The following is a 21,270-nucleotide window of genomic DNA, read 5'->3' as shown; positions in this document are numbered from 1 at the left end:
CAATTGTTTCTGAGCTGTTTTGGGAGGTTATGTATATCTTTTCACTTCATTCAAACTCACCCACCTTGTAAACTTTCATTCCATCAACCTAGAATGAGTAAATAAAAGAAGAAAAAAATTAATTTAAATAAAAAAACATATATACATATAATTAAAATACTCTTAAAATTGATTGACATTGTTTTTGAGTCTCGAGTATGGAATGTTTTCTTCTATTGTAACCCCATAAGATTTGAGCCACGGAAGAATTAAGTGGGGATCATCCACAGAGTCAATGCAATGTTGCACTGACAAGCGTGGTATATGAATCTGAGATCCATATACTTGCCTTAATCGAATTTCAAGGCAATTAACAGCTGCATGGTGTTGACAAAAACCTACATTGTTTCAAAACAAATAATGGTATATAAAGATAAGTATCTAGCAAGAAAAAATTAAAGCGTTTGATAAAAAAGAACAACAAAACATTACTTACTTTGTCTTTGCTGATGAGGAAATGGCACTAAATTTTCCCCTCCTACAGTCCTATTGCGATATGTAAATATTGTTTTCATCTTTGGGAAATCTCTTCGCCGAGGAGGTGGAGGTGGAGGTGGAGGTGGAGATGGTGATGGACTGTGGTACGTACGTGTAGCTTATTGTGCACGTCGACGGGCACGATGTCCTTCACCTTCAAGGGTAGAAGAGGCAGCTCTATTTCTAGACATAGTTTTGTTCAAGAGCGAAATCTCTGCTTTCAGCAATGCTAGTATGTTTCCAAAAAAAATGATAACAATGTAGTTAAAAAGTTTGTAGTTAAACTTGTCGAGAGCTAAATGAATGCTTTTATTATCGGGAACAATACAAATAAAGTTACCTAAAATCCTCCACTTAAAAGCATAAAAGAAAAGGAAAGAAAGATATAAAAGTAAAATTACAATAAAATGAGATATAGTGTGTGAGTAGGATTTAGGGTTTTTAATTTTTATTTGTTTTATAAAAATATTAACTTGCATTAAGAAGAACAATCCAAGCCAATACAATACGAAAGAAAAGAAGGAAAATCATCAATTAAAAATTTGAGGGGGATTAAACTAAGGGGCGTTTGGTTCAAACTTCAGAATCGGAATGATTATTTATTTATTTAAGTATGATATGCATCATTATTATGAGCTACACAGTTCGGGTTAACACCCAAAAGAGTGGTTCAGTAGTTCCAAAATACAGGTTGCAACAAGATGATCCATTATCTCCGTATTTATTCTTGCTATATATGGAAGGCTTATCCCTTATGATTTCGGATGTTGATGCTAAGGACTAATTCATGACAATAGGGTCGGTCGTGGTGCACCATCGATCTCACACTTCCTGTTTGCCGATGATGATTTCTTGTTCTTTCAGGCAAGTATTACAGAGAGTCGGGTTATATTGGATATATTTAGGGGTTATGAATAGGACTTCGGGCAGGCCATTACCTATGCTAAATCAAGAATCATGTGCAGTAGCAATATGGACTCGATGTTGGCGGAAGGAATCTCAGCTACCTTAGGAGTTTCTAATTCATTGAAATTCAAGTGCTATTTAGGACTTCCCTCCTTAGTTGGGCGGAATAAACAAGCCATTTTTGCACATCTGGTACCGTGTCTGGTAGAAAGTTCAATAGTGGCATGGTAAGCTTATCTCTAAGGAGGTAAGGCTACTTTGATCTGGTTTACAAGGCAGACGATCCCTATCTATTTTACAGGAGTGTTCTGGTTACCCACTTCTATAGTGGAGGAATTACAGCGGATGTTAAACTCCTTTTGGTGGGGTAATAAACAAAATAGGGAGCATTCAATGAATCTGCTTTCATGGGAAAAGTTATGTTACCTGTTTACTTTGTTTCATGGTCACTTTAAACTGCGTTTCAACGCAATGACAATGCGATTTTGTTGTTGATCTTTAATTTTAATTTTTCTGCCATCTTTCAAAGACGAACTAATATAATAATATTGTTAGGTTCAATTTGCGTTTTCCAAAGAACTGAAATGTCTTATATAATTACTTTTAGGCAAATCATGTAAATAAAAAGAGAAAAGTAGAATAGCCGATGGATTTTAGTACCTTATATAGATTCGATGATATCCTTTTGATTGAACGCCACTGCACGAATACTTTGTATAAATCCTTTCTCCGATTTCCTTCGATGGAACCTCTCGATGGACTCCCTGCACGTATATCTTTTATAAATCCTTTCTCCGTAGATTCTTCTGGGATCGATGGGCTCTCTGCGCGTCTAAGATCCTTTTCCCTTTAGATTTTTTTTTAAAAGCAAATTAGGTATACATCAAATTAGGTATAGATTATAAGAGTGTATCCTTATATACTATAAATTATGGTTAACACTACAAAAAAAACCGAGTTTCGGGTACAATTAGTTAGGCACAAATTATAATTTTGGTCCTCAATTATAGTTTTTAAATTAATATAGGTACCAATATATTTTTTGTCTCTAATTCTTTTTCAATTAAGAAAATGGGACAAGTTTAATTAATTGAAATTATAAATATTTTATGTTTAATTCTTTTAATAAGAAGGGAAATTTACATTGAAATTCAGTTTTTAAAAATTATCTACAATTATATCACTTGCACATTTTAATATATTTATTTTTTAATATTTCTACGATTTTTTAACAATTCATCCCTCAAAAAGTAGGAATTTCAAAACTAATATAGTTATTTACTTGATATTTCTAAAATTAAGTTAAACATTTTTAATATATTATGAATTAAATTATCATTCTAAATATTAATATATTCATGTAGAAAGCCCTAATAAGAAAGAGAACAAAACGTGATGGTTTTTTCTTTTGTTTAACGTGTTCCTTCAAATCTTCTTCCTCGTCTATCAGATCCTATTTCGCTGTTAACCTAGATTAATTTTTCCTCTTCATTACGCCTTCGTATCTCATGCTTTCTCTATCTCTTCGCTACCCCCCGCTACCCCCTACCATCCGACACAATCGGCACCACCACTCATCCTTTCTCTCTCTTCTCTTCTTTCGATTGGGTTTCCTTCGACATTTGCCTTCCTCTCCCCCTTCATTACATTTCCTTTCATCTTCGTCGATTTGTCCGATGAATTCAACAACAATGGACAAATTCACCAGCAAGGGTAGGTCGGAAATATGGAGCTGTGAATTTGGGGACTGGAACCCCATCGGCTTTGATGAATTTTCAAGGTCAGGGTTTGTTTTATTTTATTTATTTATTTTCTTGAAAATTTCATTGTTCTGTATATCTTCTTTCAATTGAACGAAATCTATTTGAGCATCAAGTAGTGTTTTACTAACCAAAAGGCTTTTTAGCTCTGTATACTTAAAGAAATGATTTGATTCAAGTATAACATGCCTTTTTTATTTATCTTTTATGTTCAATTTGGAGAGAAAGTAGAATAAGAGGAAATGTATACAATATCTTATCTTGTATAAGTAGATAATGTTTTATCTCTGTTAATGAATCTAATCTAACTGATATTACAAACTAAGTATTTCCTTTTCAATTCCCTTTCTTCAAAGATAGCCTTGCACATTAATGTATTGATTCCATCTGGTTTTAGATTAATTGAGAATCAAAGTGGATATCCTATTATGGTATTTTATTGTTGCACAGTTTCACTCCCCCGTTTTCCAAGATGTAATACTGATGTCTTCGGTTTTGGTGAGAGTCATTAATGTAGTCATGTGAACTTTTTATCACTGCAATTTTGTTTGCTTCAGGTCTATGATTTGCTTCTAATTACCATAGTTTGTATTTCTATTATAAAATGTCCTTTCTTCTGCAGTTTCTACTTACCGTTTTTCCTCTTTGATTCAATTTCTCTATCTCTCACTATTTTATTTCTGATTATTATGCTTGATTCTAACTGGGTTGTATAAGCTTTAGGATATTCATTCTGTATTTATCTTGAAATTAAATAAATTGTTAAAGGTTCGATTCTGATGTTCATTTCTCCTAATATGATTTGTTGTCAGATTCTTCTAATTGAGAGGCTTCCATGATTTCCTCGTTTCAAATGATCCTTGAAGATGGAAGCATCCATCTAGATGGAGAAGGTAATAACTTATTAATTTATTGCAAGAATTTGAAAAATCCTTTTATTTTAAATCGCTTAGCATCCATGTAGACGTAGAAGGTACTAACTCGTTAATTTGGTTTCAAGACATTCTGGTTATTCATTTGGTTTAGCACTGAGGCATAGAACTTGGGTTTTAAACTCCTAATGCCTAATGAAATTTTTATCTTCTAAAGGTAATATCCTCTACTCTGTATTTTGAGACAGAGCTCTTTACATTTAAAGAACTGATTAAGCGAACAATGGGTTCTATCAACAGCAATGCAAAAGTTGTTGACATCACAGTTGAAGATTTTGCTTCTACACGGATTCAAACTGCATTTAGGGACTACGAGAGGTAAAACAACTACTTTAAAAGATAAAAGTAATGAAATTTCAGTATGGCATAGATATAATTATATGCTTTGAGTTTTTAAGCTTTTCTTACGATGGCAGAGTTTCTCCTAAAATTGGTTTTTCTAACTTTGAAGCATTGGACTGGGAAATACATGAGAGAAGCTCAAAGTAAGATAATTATTTTCTTGAATCTAGTGCTATTAAATTAGGATGATTTATGCTTGATTAATTGTTTTTTCGTATAGTGTTAGTTTTATCTTTACTTTTTTAATGGTGCTTAACAAATAAAATGTGCACTTACACGGTTTTTACTTCTATTTGGTTTATGAATGCAGTCTTATTTTCAAAAGTTTTAGACAATATTTATAGTATTATGTAGTTATTTCTCTTCTTTTTGATATATTGTTTTTGGTGTGTGTAATGCTGTCATGTTGGACAACTCTGCGAATTTTGATAAAACCTGCACACTTGTGATACTGTTATGACTAAAGTTGGCCAAATGAACTACTTTTGTATATCTTAATTATAAAGCTTGTCATTTTTACTCTTAGTGATTATTAGTTTAAGGTGGAAAACCATGTAATTTTATATGTGTGCCTATTTTGTCTTGTCTCTTAACTATAATTTTGCTAAAATGGCTATCAGACCCTTTTTTTCTTAAAATTTTTAGACTTCAAGGACCTTCTGGTATTTTCTGCAACCTCGGTTTTATCTTTTTCAAGAACTCTTACAACTTTTCTACTTATCTTTAGCTCTCTCTAAAGATATTTTAAATCTGATTTCAGTTGTTTATATTTTTTCTTAACATTTACCAACTTTAAGGACTGTTCTGCAATATCTGGACTTTTCTGGATTTTTTAAACGTGAAACCCTCGAGCATTAGCAGTATGTCCTTTTATTATGGATTTTTTCAAACGTGAAACCCTCAAATGTGAAACTTACTTTATTGACTTGTAGATTCTTTCTCCATAGATTTTCACCCAATTCCAGTTCCATTTTCAAATTTTTATTCTTTAATTTGATATATGCTTTTTCAGGTGATATAAGATCTGATTATTGCTAATTGTTTATTTTAGCTTTGCTGATTTATTAAATATTTATATGTTTAATGCTCTATAGATGTCGGTCTTGGTCTTATGACTTGTAGATGTTTCCTTGGTATTTGACAACATTGAAGAGGAAGGTCCACAACGTGGTAATTACATAAAACATATATATCAAGCTGGATCTAACTAACAGTTGGAGAAATGCTACAGATAAGGAATCTTTGCTTGTCTAATCATCCATTATAGCCTTTTTATGGTAGAGAAGGGCTCTAACTAGCAGTTAGAGAAATTCTACAGATAAGGAATCTTTGCATTCCACTAGAGCTCAACTTTTGTTATTGGAGTTATTATAGGTAGATGATAACTGGGGACTGAATCATAACCGTTAATTATAAATTTGATGCATCTGTATTATCACACTTGCCTTAAATGCATTTGTATGATCAAGATACTTGCATGATTTTGTTCTACTTTTTTGGATTTATATGTTGTGAAATATAATGATATTTATGGACTTCGTTTGCAGGTGGAACTCCTTACACTATCTTAATCCTGGCTGTCACAATAAGCACCTTATTAGAACTATTGTGCATTTGCAGATTAACAAGGATTTGATCTCAATGAAACAGTTAAATGCTTAAGAGGCACTTGAATATGATTTTTAGAAATTATTGTAGGACATTAGAACTAATGTTGTTTAGGAAGAACAAGCTCAATGAAGTTGTACCGTTCAATTTTTTTTTACACGTTTCCCGTTGAATATTACCGTTCAGTTTTTTTCTAAACATTTCTTGTCGAATATTACTGTTAAATAAAAGATTATTGTGTTCATAATTAGCTTATGCTTGTGATTTATTTTTATGTCTATATACTGAAATTTGGTTTGCTACCAGTAAATTACAGGGATGATTATAGTCCCTTATTGTAGGGACAAAAATTTATTTATATGGAACGATATACCGTCCCTAGGACAGGGGATGACAATTGTCCTTAGGAACGGGGATGAAATGTCGTCCCTAGGAATGGGGACGACAATCGCCCTTAAGAATGGGGATGAAATGTCATCCCTAGGAACGGGGACGATAGTCGTCTCTCTCAATGGGGACGATAATCGTACCTCTTAATAGGGACGATATCATTTTTTTCGTCCCCTATAGAATCGGGTACGGAGGAAACAAGGACGAAAAATAGGGACGAAAAAATTGTGCTCAAAAGTATAGGGGACGATTTTTTACGTTATTGGGGACGATTTTTTCCGTCCCTGAATGTGTGTTTTTTTGTAGTGCTACCACCAGCTGATTCAAATGAGATTAGTTAAACTCTATATAAAAAAGTTTGGGATGAAAATTATAAATATTACTTATAACAAGGGATAGATTTAGGATTTTCAACTAATGTAGACAAAGTATATATATATATATATATATATATATATTTATTTATTTATTTATTGCATAAATTATTATCTTCAATTGTTGTTTTTTATATAAATATATTATAAAACTTGGATAATTTTTCATTATCAATACAATGAAATCATACACTTCTCAAAATTAGATTTAGCAAATGTTATGAAATCCTACGATTTCTACAATTAGATTTAGCAATTATAATTCTTGATACACTGTAACTAAGAGTAAAATTTGATTCTCAAACGTTTAATTATTTAGAAGCAAACAATGAAACATGCGTGTTAGGTCTGGCCCAAAAGCTCAATAACTTACTGTGTTTTTAAAGGTTGACTTGTGTTGGGTTGGATGCTCTAGGTACACTCTGATGCCAAGTTAGTAAGATTGTCGGGGTAAGTATTAAAAGTGGAAAGTATGATATGTCCTTAAAAGGAGGGAAAGTAGGTTTTTTGTAGGGTTCCAAGGGGTAAGATTACCTTGCTACCCCTGAGTGAGGCGGTGGTTGTAGGTCGGTGTAAGGAGTGACGACTTTCTGGATCCATAGAGGGATTCATGCCCATTTGGTTTGGGTCTTCATTTTAGAAGATTTGTAATAGATGTTCCCCCTCTACAAGAATCTATCGAATCATTAAATTTGAGACGAAATGCTTTAATATCTGTCATTTGATGGCAGGCGTGCTTGATGTCCGCATGAATAAGAGAGATTTATTAGTCACTGCTTTTTGATCTTGCTGGCGGTTACACAATGGTGAAGGGTTTATAGGACACATGCTTAGCACGAAACTCTTTCATCTCCTTATAAGTTCTGGTTGTGTCACCTTTTGGAGGACTAAATTAGAATCATAAAAAGGAATAGCAAACTAGAATCCTAATTAGAAAAGAAAAACTAAAAAGGAAAATACAAACTAATTCGAAATTAACACTAATTTGTGATTTTTAGGCCCTAAATGATCGAATTTGGCCAAAACAAGGGTGAGACCAATAACAAATGTATGGATTTTGACCGTTGGTCCATTTTCAATTAGAATAGGGTTTGAAAATGCAAAAATCCGACATTTTAAAACTTGGCAGAATATACTGAATTGCTCGATCTTCGACCGCATCATTTTCTTTAGGTGGAACAAACTTCATCCTTGAATTTTAATCATACGAGGAATCGCCTTCTCAATGATTTCTACCGGCTCAAGATTCTTGCCAGATAACTTTTCAGCGACTACTATAGGAACCTCTGTCTTACTATGTTCGATCCACTCCTTTGCCCCGTTATCACCGATCTCCTCGTTGAAAATAGGTTTTGGACCAATAAACACATCTTCCTCTTCCCCCTTATCCGTAAACATTTCGACCATTCGCTTAGTTATATTCTAAGTTGATGTGTGAAATGTTCCTCCAGGTTTAGCTATTTAAAGATTTGTTATCATTATAAGGAGACAGATTTTTATTAATTAAATTACGAGTTTCAAATTTCCAAAGTTATTGAGAATTTTGAAGGTTCATTAATGAATATTCGTGTGGCGAATCAATGTTCTTTAACGTGTTCTTGTTATCCCTAGTATCCTCTACATCACTTATGTTGGTCTCTTATAACAAGACAAGTTAGTTCCAAGGGGGGGGATAGGAACTATTTAAAATCTTGTCCGTTAAGGCTTACTTCTTTTCTTATGAAAAGGTTTACACAGCGTCACTAAGTAGTTTCAAGACACAAGCTTAGTCAACTTGTGACTAAGTCTGCTTCTTTACTTGAGTCAGGAAATAGCACTTAGAGTCTATTCCTGAACTCAGCTTCTTAGCAAACTTAACTCAGTGTGAGTTCTTTACTTAGTCAGTTTTATAGCAAGCAAAATATATTAAAGGAGTTTATGGGTTAGAAAGATATTACTCAGCAGACTTATCCTGGTTCGGCCTCTCCGCCTACGTCCAGTCCCCGGAACTCGTTCCGAGCTTTTTGAATTCTCTACTGAGCTCTTTAAAGGTAGAGCACGAAACCTTTTACAAATAGAAGCTGAGTATAACAAGAGTACCTTCCTCTATACCTCTATTCACTCCTATATCTACCGATGAGTACTATAACCGAGTACTCAGCCTCTCCTTTCTATTCTTCTAGAAATGATAAAGTGTTTGTCCTAAACAACAATTGCTAAGACACTTTAGATGATTGAAAATCACTCTAGACTTTTACACAATAATATGGAAATTGGTGTAAGGTTTTTGCTTTGCTTCTCTCACAGAACTTCTTGTAGAAATTTGGTCAGCGTTTTGACTAGTTGAAGATCTGCATCGAATGAAGTAAATGAAAGGCCTTTATATAGTGACACTTGAGGCACCGGTCATTTCGAATTTCGAAATAACCGTTGGAGGGAAACGGCTTCCTGTCGTTGTCACTCTGGGCGTGCTCAGCGTCGTTGGCCAATAGGATTCTTGCATCTTCTGTCTTCGTCAGTCTTCAGCAGAATGTTTCGACAATTAAGGTAAAGTCCACGAGACAGCTTCCTGCGCCTTCTGAACTTTTCCCAAAGTAGAAATACTTTGTTTGGAAGTTGATCTCATTCTGCCGCTGTTCAGACTGCATTGTCGTCCAACTCAGCAGCTTCCTCTTGAAGCTTTTCGGTTAGAAGGCTTCTCGATCCTTCTCAAGCTGAGTCGTCGTTTTGATTGATACGGCTACGTTTTGAACTCTTGGGCCGAATGGTCTTGATGTGTTGACTTCCACTTATGGGCCTTTGGGATTTTTAATCTTAATGTCTTGTACACAATTAAACTCAACATTTAACAAACACATTAGTGTAATAAATCAAAGCATTTAAATTTAATGTGTTAGAATATTTTTACCATTCCTTAAATAATTTTGTCAAATCAAAATCATGTGGAAAGATGTTTCAACAACTTATACATTTGGAGTCCCTTAAACTTGGTACAAAAATCTGATTGCCCCCTAAACTTACAAAGTTTATTGTTATCCCCTTGAACTTGCTTAAAGTGACATGATTAACTCTCTGAGTCCATGTGGAAAAATAAGATTGGCTTTGAACAAATTGAAGCATATATCAATTTAAGCAAGTTCAAAGGACTGAACCAATAGATCAATGTAAGCAAGTTTATGGGAGTCAATATGTCGCTTTAAACAAAATCAAGTGGCCAATAGGTCCGTTTAAGAAAGTTTATGGGGCTAACAAAGTACTTTATAAGTTCAAGGGGTCAATCAATTTTTTTGACCAAGTTTAGGGGCTCCTGATGTATTAGGCCCAAGAAAAATTATTAGTATGATAAAGGAAAACATTTTCTTCAAACTTCACATCCCCACATGTGCATCTTCAAAACTTTTTGACCTATGGATCCTTACGCAAACAAAAGATTTATCGTCAAACTTTCCTCGTTTTGGATGAATATTCAATAGATAAGATTGATATCTAAACACTTTCAACATATGAATATCTGGTAACTTTCCATATAAAATCTGATAAGGGGACTTCCATTGCAACACTTTGGTGGGATGTGCATTAAGCAATATGGTGGCAAGTAACATAGCCCCACCCCAAGATTTAATTGGTAACTTTTCCTACTTTAAAGAGGCTCTATATACAAAATGTCAAATTTCTATTCCTCCTCTAAACCACTCCATTTTTTTTAGTGGTGTATACACATGACTTTTGATGCAAAATGTGGACATTTCCTTAAAGTTTCTTGTGTGGTATGACTAGTGAATTCCGTACCATTATTAGTTGTAATGTGTTTATTAAACTGATTTTAGCCATTAACGATGAAATCCTCAATCAGAAGTGGCACATAATCTTGGCTTTTAAATTGAATTGTCTACATTACTCTTGAATAATACTTTAATATAGTTAACATGTATCTATCTCCGGTTTGTGAAACTTGTTTATAAGGCCCCAATATCAATGTGAATCAGTTCAAACAACTTTATTGATTGTATTAAACTGTTACAAAAAGGTTTTCTAATCTACTTTGCTTTTAACCACACATCAAAACTAGTGCAGTACATGTAGAAATTTCAAACAAATGTGCCATCTGCTTTTATCACTGTTATTTCCCAACTCTTTCCTAATACTTATTTTTTTTTCATACATTGAGCTACAGATGTTTAGTAAAAGAAACACTACACAAATAGTGTAGTCCATCTTGTATCCTGCCAATTGCTATTACTGTTTCATATTAAGTTTTCATTACCAACCTAGCATAATCTAGAGAATTCTAATGTTAATTTTTTACTTCACTTGTGGTCTTAATTTATACAAGTTTGTGGTTGTATTTTATACAAGTTTGTGGCTCAAATTTGTACAAGCTTGTGATTCAAAATACTTCCAAACTAGTATAAATAGGTATTGAGGTCTCCTGAGTATGTGCAAGTGAGTGAGAGTTAAGTGTTGTGAGCAATTAAGTGAGTGGTGTGAGTGATAAAAAAAGTTATTGTAAAATTTATGTTTCAATTAAAGTAAATAAGTTTATGCAATTAAGTCCTCTATATTTAACAAGTGGTATCAGAGCGGATGGCCAGGGACCGGTACGTAGTCGAGTATGTGCAGGCGGTCAGCGACCAGTTACTGCGTGTTAGGAGTCCAGATCCGGAATCATAGTGGTACGAGGTATTTTTAGCGAGCAGTCCGGGACTGTGGAAATTATTGGTCGGTGACCAAACTTACTTGGTTAATTAAAGGAGATAACCAAGTCATTATGACAGACATGTCTACCTCGGTAAGCATTCTGAAAAAACTCAATAATAATGATTATAGTACTTGGAGTACTCATATGCAATTTTGTCTGCTCGGTAAAGATTTATGGGAGCTTGTTGGAGGTAATGAAACAATGTCTCCGACGGAATACAATGACCTTAAAAAGTGGAAGGTCAAGTGTGGTAAAGCTATGTATGCTTTATCAATTTCGGTGGAGGGCGATTTGCTGCAATGCATCAAGATGCCAAAAGCCCCAAAGAAGCATGAGACATCTTGTCGGAGTATTTGCAAGAACGAACAATGCCAAGCTCCAATAACTCGAGAATGAGTTACTGTCGGTCTCACAAGATGCCATGATGGTGAGTCAATATTTTACTAAAGTTAAAACTTTATGTAAATAAATTTTAAAATTGGATCCTGAAAATAAAATTACTGAAAAAAGAATGAGAAGAATAATAGTTCATGGGTTACGACCTGAATTTAATGCGCTTGTCACGACAACCCGTGGATGGGCTAAAAAGCCAAGTTTAAATGAATTAGAAAATACCCTGACTAATCAAGAGGCTCTAGACAAACAAATGTCTAAAGACTCAGTCAAGGATGAAGATAAAGCTCTTTTTAGCAATAAAAAGAGCAAGGATCCAAAAACCGCGAGGTAGAGAAATGGTGGAAGATTCAAACAAGGATGGCAAAAAAAGCAACAAGGAAGGAGTTGGCAACAAGGGGGAGCTAACCACAACCACAACCAGCCGGACGAGAAGGCACACTGATACAAGAATAATCAATGTTATAATTGTGGCAAAAGAGGCCACTATACTCGAGACTGCCGATACAAGAAAGTAGAAGGAAATGCTGCAACAACCATATACGCTCAAGATGAAAGAGAGGGACTTTAAAGCTTCGTTTGTAACTATACAACCATTGACATGTGATATAGTCATGCCCTCCAAAATAGATGTGCAGATGAGCTAGCACTTACCGCTGTAAGTAATAAATTTATCAATTACAATAATGATTGGATAGTGGACTCTGGATGCTCTAACCATATGACTGGAGATAAGGAAAAATTATCGAGCATGATAGAGTACAAAGGGGAATGAGTTGTTGTCACTACGAACAACTCAAAACTACCAATCATATATATTGGCAAGATGATGGTCGTACCTCGATACAATTCTAAAGAAGTGCAACTGGAGAATATATTTCATGTGCCTGGGATGACAAAAAACTTGATATCAGTGTTGTAGTTGACATCCACATGCAACTACGTGGTATTTGGTCCGAACGGTGTGAAGGTGTATCGAAGTCTGAGGCCGACAAGCACACCGCTTATGGAGGGAAGAAAACTTGAGTCTGTCTATGTAATATCTGATAAAAGTTTCTTCAGAAAGCCCAAGGTGAGAAGTTGGCTATAATATTAGTTTATGTTGATGATTTTTCATCACATGTGATGATGTTGCTGAGATAAATCAAGTGAGTGCCAACTTATCAGTACGATTTCAAATGAAATCATTGGGAGAGTTAAATCATTTCCTTAGTCTTGAAGTTGAACGCATGAAGGAAATGCTTTTCTTGTGTCAGCATAAGTATGCTAAATATCTTTTGGAGAAGTTTGGGATGCTCGAATGCAAGCCTATTACAACTCCAATAGAAGTACATGTAAAGTTATGTTCCGCTAAAGGAAAGGGCTTGGAAGATGCTACGATGTACAAACAACTAGTTGGAAGCCTGATTTATCTCACTCTAACAACTAGTATGGTAACTCAATTTATACAGAATCTGGAGAAGCCTCATTTAAAAGCTATCCAAAGAATTCTCCGATATGTTAGAGGTACGATGGACTATGGTATCTTATACAAGAAAGGAGGAAAGTGTGAAATACGTGGATACTGTGATGCTGATTACGCTGGAGATCATGACACAAGACGTTCAACTACATGTTATGTGTTTAGCCTCGAATCGGGACATATATCTTATGTTGGTCCCTTATAACGTGACAAGTTAGTTCCAGGGGGGATAGGAACTATTTAAAATTTTGTTCGTTAAGGCTGACTTCTTTTCTTGTGAAAAGGTTTACACAACGTCACTAAGTAGATTCAAGACACAAGCTTAGTCAACTTGTGACTAAGTCTGCTTCTTTACTTGAGTCAGGAAATAGCACTTAGAGTCTATTCCTGAACTCAGCTTCTTAGTAAACTTAACTCAGTGTGAGTTCTTTACTTAGTCAGTTTTATAGCAAGCAATATATATTACTCAGCAGACTTATCCTGGTTCGGCCTCTCCGCCTACGTCCACTCCTCGGAATGCGTTCCGAGCTTTTTGAATTCTCTACTGAGCTCTTTAAAGGTAGAGCACGAAACCTTTTACAATAAAAGCTGAGTATACAAGAGTACCTTCCTCTTTACCTCTACTCACTTCTATTCTACCGCTGAATACTATAACCGAGTACTCAGCCTCTCCTTTCCATTCTTCTAGAAATGATAAAGTGTTTGTCCTAAACAACAATTGCTAAGACACTTTAGATGAATTGAAATCACTCTAGACTTTTACACAAAGATTGGAAATTAGTGTAAGGTATTTGCTTTGCTTTTCTCACAGAACTTCAAGTATGAATTTGGTCAGCGTTTCGACTAATTGAAGATCTGCCTCAATTGAAGCAAATGGATGGCCTTTATATAAAGACACTTGAGGCACCAGTTATTTCGAATTTCGAAATAACCGTTGGAGGGAAACGGCTTCCTGTCGTTGTCACTCTGGGCGTGCTCAGCGTCGTTGGCCAATGGGGTTCTTGCATCTTCTGTCTTTGGCAGCTTTTCGACCGTTAAACAGAATGTTTCGACATTTAAGGCAAAGTCCATGAGACAGCTTCCTGCGCCTTCTGAACTTTACCCAAAGTAGAATTATTTGTCTGGAAGTTGGTTCTTGTCTGCCGCTGTCCAGACTGTATTGTCGTCCAACTCAGCAGCTTCGTCTTGAAGCAGTTGAGAGAAGGCTTCTCGATCCTTCTACACGCTGAGTCGTCGTTTCACTTAATACGGCTTCATTTTGAACACTTGGGCCGAATGGTCTTGATGTGTTGACTTGGGCTTGACTTCCACTTATGGGCCTTTGGGCTTTTTAATCTTAATGTCTTATAAACAATTAAACTCAACATTGAACAAACACATTAGTGTAATAAATCAAAGCATTTAAATTTAATGTGTTAGAATATTTTTATCATTACTTAAATAATTTTGTCAAATCAAAATCATGTGGAAAGGTGTTTCAACAAACTCCCCCATTTTGATGTTGGCAAAAATATTCAGTTGAAGAACTCAGTGTTGAGCTCCCCCATGATAGTTGACCTTATATTATCAAATTACTCCCCCGTAAGGGTTGAGCTACTGACTTAGTTTTACTCTAAACATTTCAAGGTTTAATTGAGTAAGTCTAAGGTCAGTTTGTAGAAATAGGTCAGCTCATGGAACATATTCTATTTAACTCAGTTTAAGCGAAAGGTTTAGATATCAGAGAGCGCTGAGTATGCTTTGTTCAATGAGTTTTAGTTAAGTGGACATATAACATATTTATCAACACAACAAACATATCATTAAACAATGTAGATAGTTTAGCACAGTTGATTTAATGAAGATGCGTTTTAATAATTATAACAAAACGTAAGTAAGCATCACATAAGATTGGTCAGTATGAAAGAGATGCATATAATTGTTTTGAATTGAAGTCAGCACAACAAGGTTCACAACAAAAAGGAATACAGATATTAAAGACAAAATCTAGCTATCTTAGTCAATCCTATTGAAGCTATTTCTTCTTGTAATTAACTTGGTCTTGGTGCACAATTTTGGCCTTTCCTTTTTGTTTGGGCTGACTTGATTCACCTTGATGCTGAGTTCGTTCAGCTTGTTCTTTCTCCCCCGTTTTTCCAGCATCGGGAGAAGAAGCTGTGAACGTATCATTAATGGCAGCATGAGTTAGTCCACCAGAGAATGCCTTAAGCTTTCGGGTGCTTTCACTTATGCCGTCAAAGACTGGAATACCCTCATCCAAAATAGAACGTGGAATCCTGATTGCCGAGGCACTGAGCATACTCAGGATATACGCTTGAGACTTGCCAACCCAGTGTATACTGTCAGTAAGCATGGAAAATGCTTGATGAAACATCTTCAGCAAGGACGTGTCATAATACTCACATTGGATATTTGATTTGCGCACATGGTTGAAAGTAGCTCGAGAGTATCCCAGAAGTTCATTGGTTTTAAGCTGATCAGTTTCCATCTCTTCCCTGCTTAAGTTTAGCAGACGTACAGCCTCACTAATTCCTTCGATGGAGCATTGGGAGGAAGAAGGGAGTTGGTGATTGGTTTTCTCTTGCTCAGTGTGAAGCTTGGCGAAGAGTTGATGAACTTCGGCAGAAGTTGCATGTTGAGTTCGCAGCTGACAGTTGATGAATTTGACCCTGTAGAGAGTTCATGTGGTTTACCATGGTCAGCTGGAGTTCGGCCAGCTTAGTTATGGATTCCTGTCGGGGCTGTTGAGATTGTAGTGAAGTCATGACACTCAAAAGATCTTTCAGACCCTTGATTTCTATGAGAAGCTGAGTGACAGACGAAAGCTGAGTTTGCTCAATAGGTATGGACCCAGCGGCATTGGCATTGTTTTGATGGATGTCTTGAAGTAGGGCTTGATCTGAGTCAAGAATTCTTCGACCAGACGCAGAGGCATATAGATAGGAAAAAGATCCATCATTCGTTGGCCCAGATGCTGGAGGAGTAGAACCGAATAGAGGCGGTGTTTGGTTCTGCTCAATGTTTGAAGTGCCAGCATGATCAGCGGCTGGACTTGAGATAATATTCTGCACTTGAGGTTGAGGAAGTGGTTGTTCAGCAGAATGTGTTACTTACTCAGTATCAGGTTGACGCTGGTTGGAGATAGGAAGTTGAGAAATATCAGCGCTGACCTGAGCAAGTATTTCCTTAGCTAACTCAATGTGTTGAGCAGCAGGAACTTCAAGCACTTGCTCGGTATGGACGGGTTGTTTAGAAGCATTGGAGTCGGCATGTTCCTTTTGCTGAGAAACAGAGGCTTGCTTTTCTTGCTGATCTGGTGGAGACTCATGAGGATTGGAGAAGAACTTAAGATGCACATCTGAGAGGTCAGTGATCTCATCCCTCAGCGGTGAGTCGTGCATTAGATCAATGATGTTTGACTTGTTAGCCTTTTTCTTAAGTCTCTTCAACGGTCTGGGCTGTTGAGGAATGGGGTCAACAGGAATGGACTCAATTGAGTCAGTGGATGAAGGTGCTCTTTGATCAGCGGGATCATTCGCTGTTTGCTCAGTTTCATCATCAACCAGCTCAGTGTTGGTTGGTGCATCATCCTCATCATCTGATGTTTCCTCAGTGCCATCCTGACCACTTTCTTCTTCATCAAATTGATCATCCAGCTCTTCTTCCTCAAACTGACCGTCCAGTTCTTCTTCAAACTGACCACCCAACTGGTCTTCTTCTTCCACTTCATCTGTTTGTTGTTCATCATCAATACCTTGACTCCGTACATAATGTGAGTCAGCAGGAATGACGATGTCAGTTGGAAGGGCATCGATGGGACTTAATTCAGCAGAAGGCTTCTTCTTCTTTCTTAACGGTTGCTCATCAACCTCCTCTCTTTCGTCAGTTTCAGGCTCAACTTGCCTAGGTCTCTTCCCAACTGACTTAGGCTCAGCTTGTCTTTGCTCCACTTGAGGCTTAATTCCTCGAGATACAAATTTAAGCTTCTTTGGTGGAGAAATAATGTCTTTAGAGGTGCTTTGCACAGCTTTCCTCTTTCTTTCTTTCTTTCCTTTACGGGTCTCCATCCCCTCAGTTTCCTGGACAGCTTCCCTTTTTCCTTTCTTCGGCACAATCGGTTGATCATATGCCAAACCGAATAGGGCAGCAGCTGTAATCTCGGTTCCCCAAGCATGGATTTCCTGAACCAAGTCTACCTTGTGATCCTTGAGGATTCTGGTGATAAAGGAGCCTAGCCTAAGGGTTCCTGTACTTCTTAGAAACCCATTGATTATGAAGACGGGCATATTTATCGGCGTGTAGGTCAGTATGTGCCATATGAAACACTGCTCAAAGTTGGTTGCTGAGTTGGTGCAGTTGATTTTGGGGAAAAGGAAATTGGTCAGTATGTAATGAGCCATCTTTTATTGCTGACCCATGGAGGTACTTGAGATTTCTCCTACATGACCAACAGGTTTACAGAAACTGTGGACGTAGTTGGTTTTATCTTGGTCACCTGATTTACGAAGTATGGCTCCTTCGTTTTTCAGTTTGAACAGTGAGGCAAGATATGCAGGGTTGATGAAGATGTCCTTTCCTTAAACCTTAGTGGCTGGGTAGTCCCGGTTATCATCTGCGACCTTTAGGTTGGTGTAGAATTCTTTTACCATCTCATGGTAAGTAGCATCACGAACTGAGAACAGCTCGGTCCAACCGTTATTATTGATCCACTCACAAAAGGGTTGCTCGGCGTCCATGAATCCTTTTGAAAACCATCGCGAGTGGTCAATCTTACACCCCCTCACACTCTCGTAAACCTGAGAGTAGGTGCGTTCCACTACTTTCTTGCCCTTGTCCTTTTGCTGTTGTTTTCCCTTCGAGGAGGTAGCTTGGACAGCTTGGGCTTTCTTGCTCGGCGTAGTGACCTTAGCATGGTCACGCTGGGTAGGAGATGAGGGATTTTCATCGGAGCGGTTATGGGAGTGACTGGCATCGGAGATATTCAGAGAGACTTTTGTCATATTCTCAGAGAAGTTTGGGAAGATTTGGGAATATTTTAGAGAGAAAATAGGAATGCCAAAGTTTTCTAAGCGTAAAGAAATAAAAGTGGGAATTCATCCACTATTTATAGAGGTGTTGAGTTAATCCAAGGCGTTGGGTTGTCCGTTTTACCTCGAGATCCTCAATCGACAAAGATTCTGGCATTTATGACACATACATCGCGTGTATTTTCTAATTATAGCGCATACGTCATCCTAGGTGGCTATTTAATTTGCGTGCTTTGCATTAAATTTTGCAACAGATCTTTACTCAGTGTTAAGAATGTCAAGCGTTTAGAATTCTGAGTAGTCAGTGTTACGCAAAGGAATAGTTCTTATGCTTAGTAGCTCAGCTTAAGATAAACACTCAGCATATATATATCTACTCAGCATGTGATAGCATAGATAATTCAGCATGGTAATTCACTCAGCATGTATATATCACGTATTATACTTGTAATTTACTGAAGAGGATTAAACATACCAATGGCTTCTCTCAGTATGTTGAATTGCTCACGAGCCAGTGGCTTTGTGAAGATATCTGCAAGCTGCTCATCCGTTGGAACATAGGTCAACTTGATCTCACCCTTGAGTACATTGTGTCTAATGAAGTGATGTCTTATGCTGACACGCTTCATCCTGCTGTGCTGGATTGGGTTCTTTGATAGATCAATTGCACTTTTGTTGTCATATTTGACTTCAATTGTCTTAGTCTGGACACCATAATCTTCTAGCTGTTGCTTAATCCAAAGGACTTGAGCAACACAGCTTCCAGCAGCAATGTACTCAGCTTCAGTGGTTGACAGGGCTACTGATGCCTGCTTCTTACTGAACCAGGACACAAGACAGCTCCCAAGGAAGTGACATCCTCCTGAGGTGCTTTTTCGTTCAAGCTTGTCTCGTCCGTAGTCAGCGTCAGTGTATCAAATGAGTGTGAAATCATGAGTATTGGGATACCATAAACCTGCATTCACTGAGCTTTGAAAATATCTAAAGATTCTTTTTCAAGCTATGTAATGAGATTCCTTAGGGTTAGATTGATATCTAGCATAATAACATACTGAGAACTGAATTTCCGACCGACTAGCAGTTAAGTAAAGTAGAGAACCAATCATACCTCGGTACAATTTGCTGTCTATTGACTTACCATTCTTGACAGCGCAGAGAACAGTGTCAGTGCCCATAGGGGTAGATATTGGCTTGCAATTCTCAAGTTCATACTTCTTCAATATCTCATTGGCATATTTAGCTTGACTGATGAAGATGCCATTTTTCCCTTGTTTGATTTGAAGTCCAAGGAAGAAGTTGAGTTCTCCCATCATTGACATTTCAAACTCAGTTTGCATTTGCTTGCTAAATTCCTTGCACATTGACTCGTTAGTGGCACCAAAAATAATGTCATCCACATAAATCTGAGCCAGTAGGGTATCTTTACCCTTCCTCTTAATGAATAAGGTTATATCAGCTTTACCTCTGACATAATTTCTAGTAAGCAGGAAACTGGTCAGCCTCTCATACCAAGCACGTGGTGCTTGCTTGAGGCCATACAGAGCCTTTTTGAGTTTATAAACGTGGCTTGGGAACTTGGGGTCCTCAAACCCTAGAGGTTGATTAACATAAACTTCCTCGTTTATAACTCCATTAAGGAATGCACTCTTAACGTCCATTTGAAATAATTTAAAGTTCATATAAGATGCATATGCACATAAAATTCTTATAGCCTCTAGCCTTGCCACTGGGGCGAAGGTCTCACCGTAGTCAATACCTTCTTGCTGACTGTAGCCCTGAGCTACAAGTTTTGCTTTGTTTCTGACCACGTTCCCTTGTTCATCCAGCTTGTTGCGGAAGACCCATCTTGTTCCTATGGTCTTCTGACTTCTTGGATTTGGCACTAAGTCCCATACTTCATTTCTTCTGAATTGATCAAGTTCTTCTTGCATTGCACTGATCCAGAATTCATCGTGCTCAGCTTCAGCGAAATTCTTTGGTTCCTGAACTGAGACGAATGCTACATTGCTGAGGTATCTCCTGAGTTGATTTCTTATCATCAGGGTATTCTCAGCGGCATCAAAAATGGCACTCTCTAAGTGTCCTCTTGGTATTCTAATCTCCTTTGGTAGATTGATGTCTTGTGCTGGTTGTGTTTCAACAATCTCTGCAGGTGTAGATTGGTCAGTGAAAACAATCTGAGGTTCACTTTTACCTTTGGTCAGCCCTTGAGGAAATGACTCAGCGGCTGTTTCTTGGTCAGGGGGTGCTGAGTGTGGATCATCCTCAGTCAGCGGCTGATTTCTTCCTGCATGGTTAGTTTCATCGAACTCAACATGTACTGACTCTTCTAAGACCTGAGTTCGTTTATTGAAAACTCTGTATGCTCGACTGTTTGTTGAGTAGCCTAAAAAGATAGCTTCATCAGCTTTTGAATCAAACTTAGCAAGGCTGTCTTTGGTATTTAGAATAAAACATTTACAGCCGAAGGCACGAAAGTATCCAATGTTGGGCTTTCGTCCTTTCCAAAGTTTGTAGGGAGTTTTCTTCAATATGGGTCTGACTAGATCCCGATTGAGAATATAGCACGCTGTGTTGACAGCTTCTCCCCAAAAGTACTTTGTAAGCCTATACTCACTCAGCATTGTCCTGGCTATTTCAACCAAGGTTCTGTTCTTCCTTTCAACAACCCCATTTTGTTGAGGCATCCTAGGAGCAGAAAAATTATGGTCAATGCCGCTGGCTTCACAGAATTCAACAAACTGTTGGTTTTTGAATTCTCCACCATTATCACTTCGGATGTGAGCCAACTTTAGGTCTTTATCATTTTCAATTTTTCTTACCAAATTTGAAAACGTCTCAAAGGTTTCATCCTTGCTACTCAGCAAGATGATCCAAGTGTA

At 37.0% G+C, this 21,270-nt stretch overlaps 1 protein-coding gene across 25 annotated transcripts; it reads left to right on the top strand.

Moving 5' to 3' along the window:
• Positions 1 to 2,802: 2,802 nt before the first annotated feature.
• On the top strand, positions 2,803 to 6,314 carry LOC136223512 (uncharacterized). 25 transcript variants are annotated; one of them, XM_066011588.1, is made up of 7 exons: positions 2,803 to 3,202; positions 3,995 to 4,075; positions 4,183 to 4,271; positions 4,355 to 4,432; positions 4,513 to 4,599; positions 5,579 to 5,626; positions 6,004 to 6,314. In XM_066011588.1, the coding sequence occupies exons 3-7, from the start codon at positions 4,250 to 4,252 to the stop codon at positions 6,090 to 6,092; spliced, it is 324 nt and encodes a 107-aa protein (XP_065867660.1). In that variant the 5' UTR covers positions 2,803 to 3,202; positions 3,995 to 4,075; positions 4,183 to 4,249; the 3' UTR covers positions 6,093 to 6,314. The 25 variants fall into 25 exon arrangements, 18 of the variants coding, with proteins under 18 accessions (XP_065867660.1, XP_065867652.1, XP_065867641.1 ...); XR_010686008.1 differs by lacking the exon at positions 4,183 to 4,271 and having other exon boundaries at positions 5,579 to 5,830; XM_066011580.1 differs by lacking the exon at positions 4,183 to 4,271 and having other exon boundaries at positions 4,531 to 4,599.
• Positions 6,315 to 21,270: the final 14,956 nt, after the last annotated feature.

The sequence above is a fragment of the Euphorbia lathyris genome, chromosome 1 (assembly GCF_963576675.1).
Source record: "Euphorbia lathyris chromosome 1, ddEupLath1.1, whole genome shotgun sequence".
Classification (NCBI taxonomy): domain Eukaryota; kingdom Viridiplantae; phylum Streptophyta; class Magnoliopsida; order Malpighiales; family Euphorbiaceae; genus Euphorbia; species Euphorbia lathyris.
This window is presented reverse-complemented; position numbering and strand designations above follow the sequence as displayed.

What these genes read in the sequence shown, in the direction of transcription:
- LOC136223512 (XM_066011548.1), top strand. Translation starts at nt 4,018, where the DNA reads ATGATTTCCTCGTTTCAAATGATCCTTGAAGATGGAAGCATCCATCTA. An exon ending in CATCCATCTAGATGGAGAAG is followed by an intron (nt 4,076 to 4,302) that starts GTAATAACTTAT and finishes ATTTTGAGACAG; the next exon opens with AGCTCTTTACATTTAAAGAA. An exon ending in GCATTTAGGGACTACGAGAG is followed by an intron (nt 4,433 to 4,512) that starts GTAAAACAACTA and finishes TGAGTTTTTAAG; the next exon opens with CTTTTCTTACGATGGCAGAG.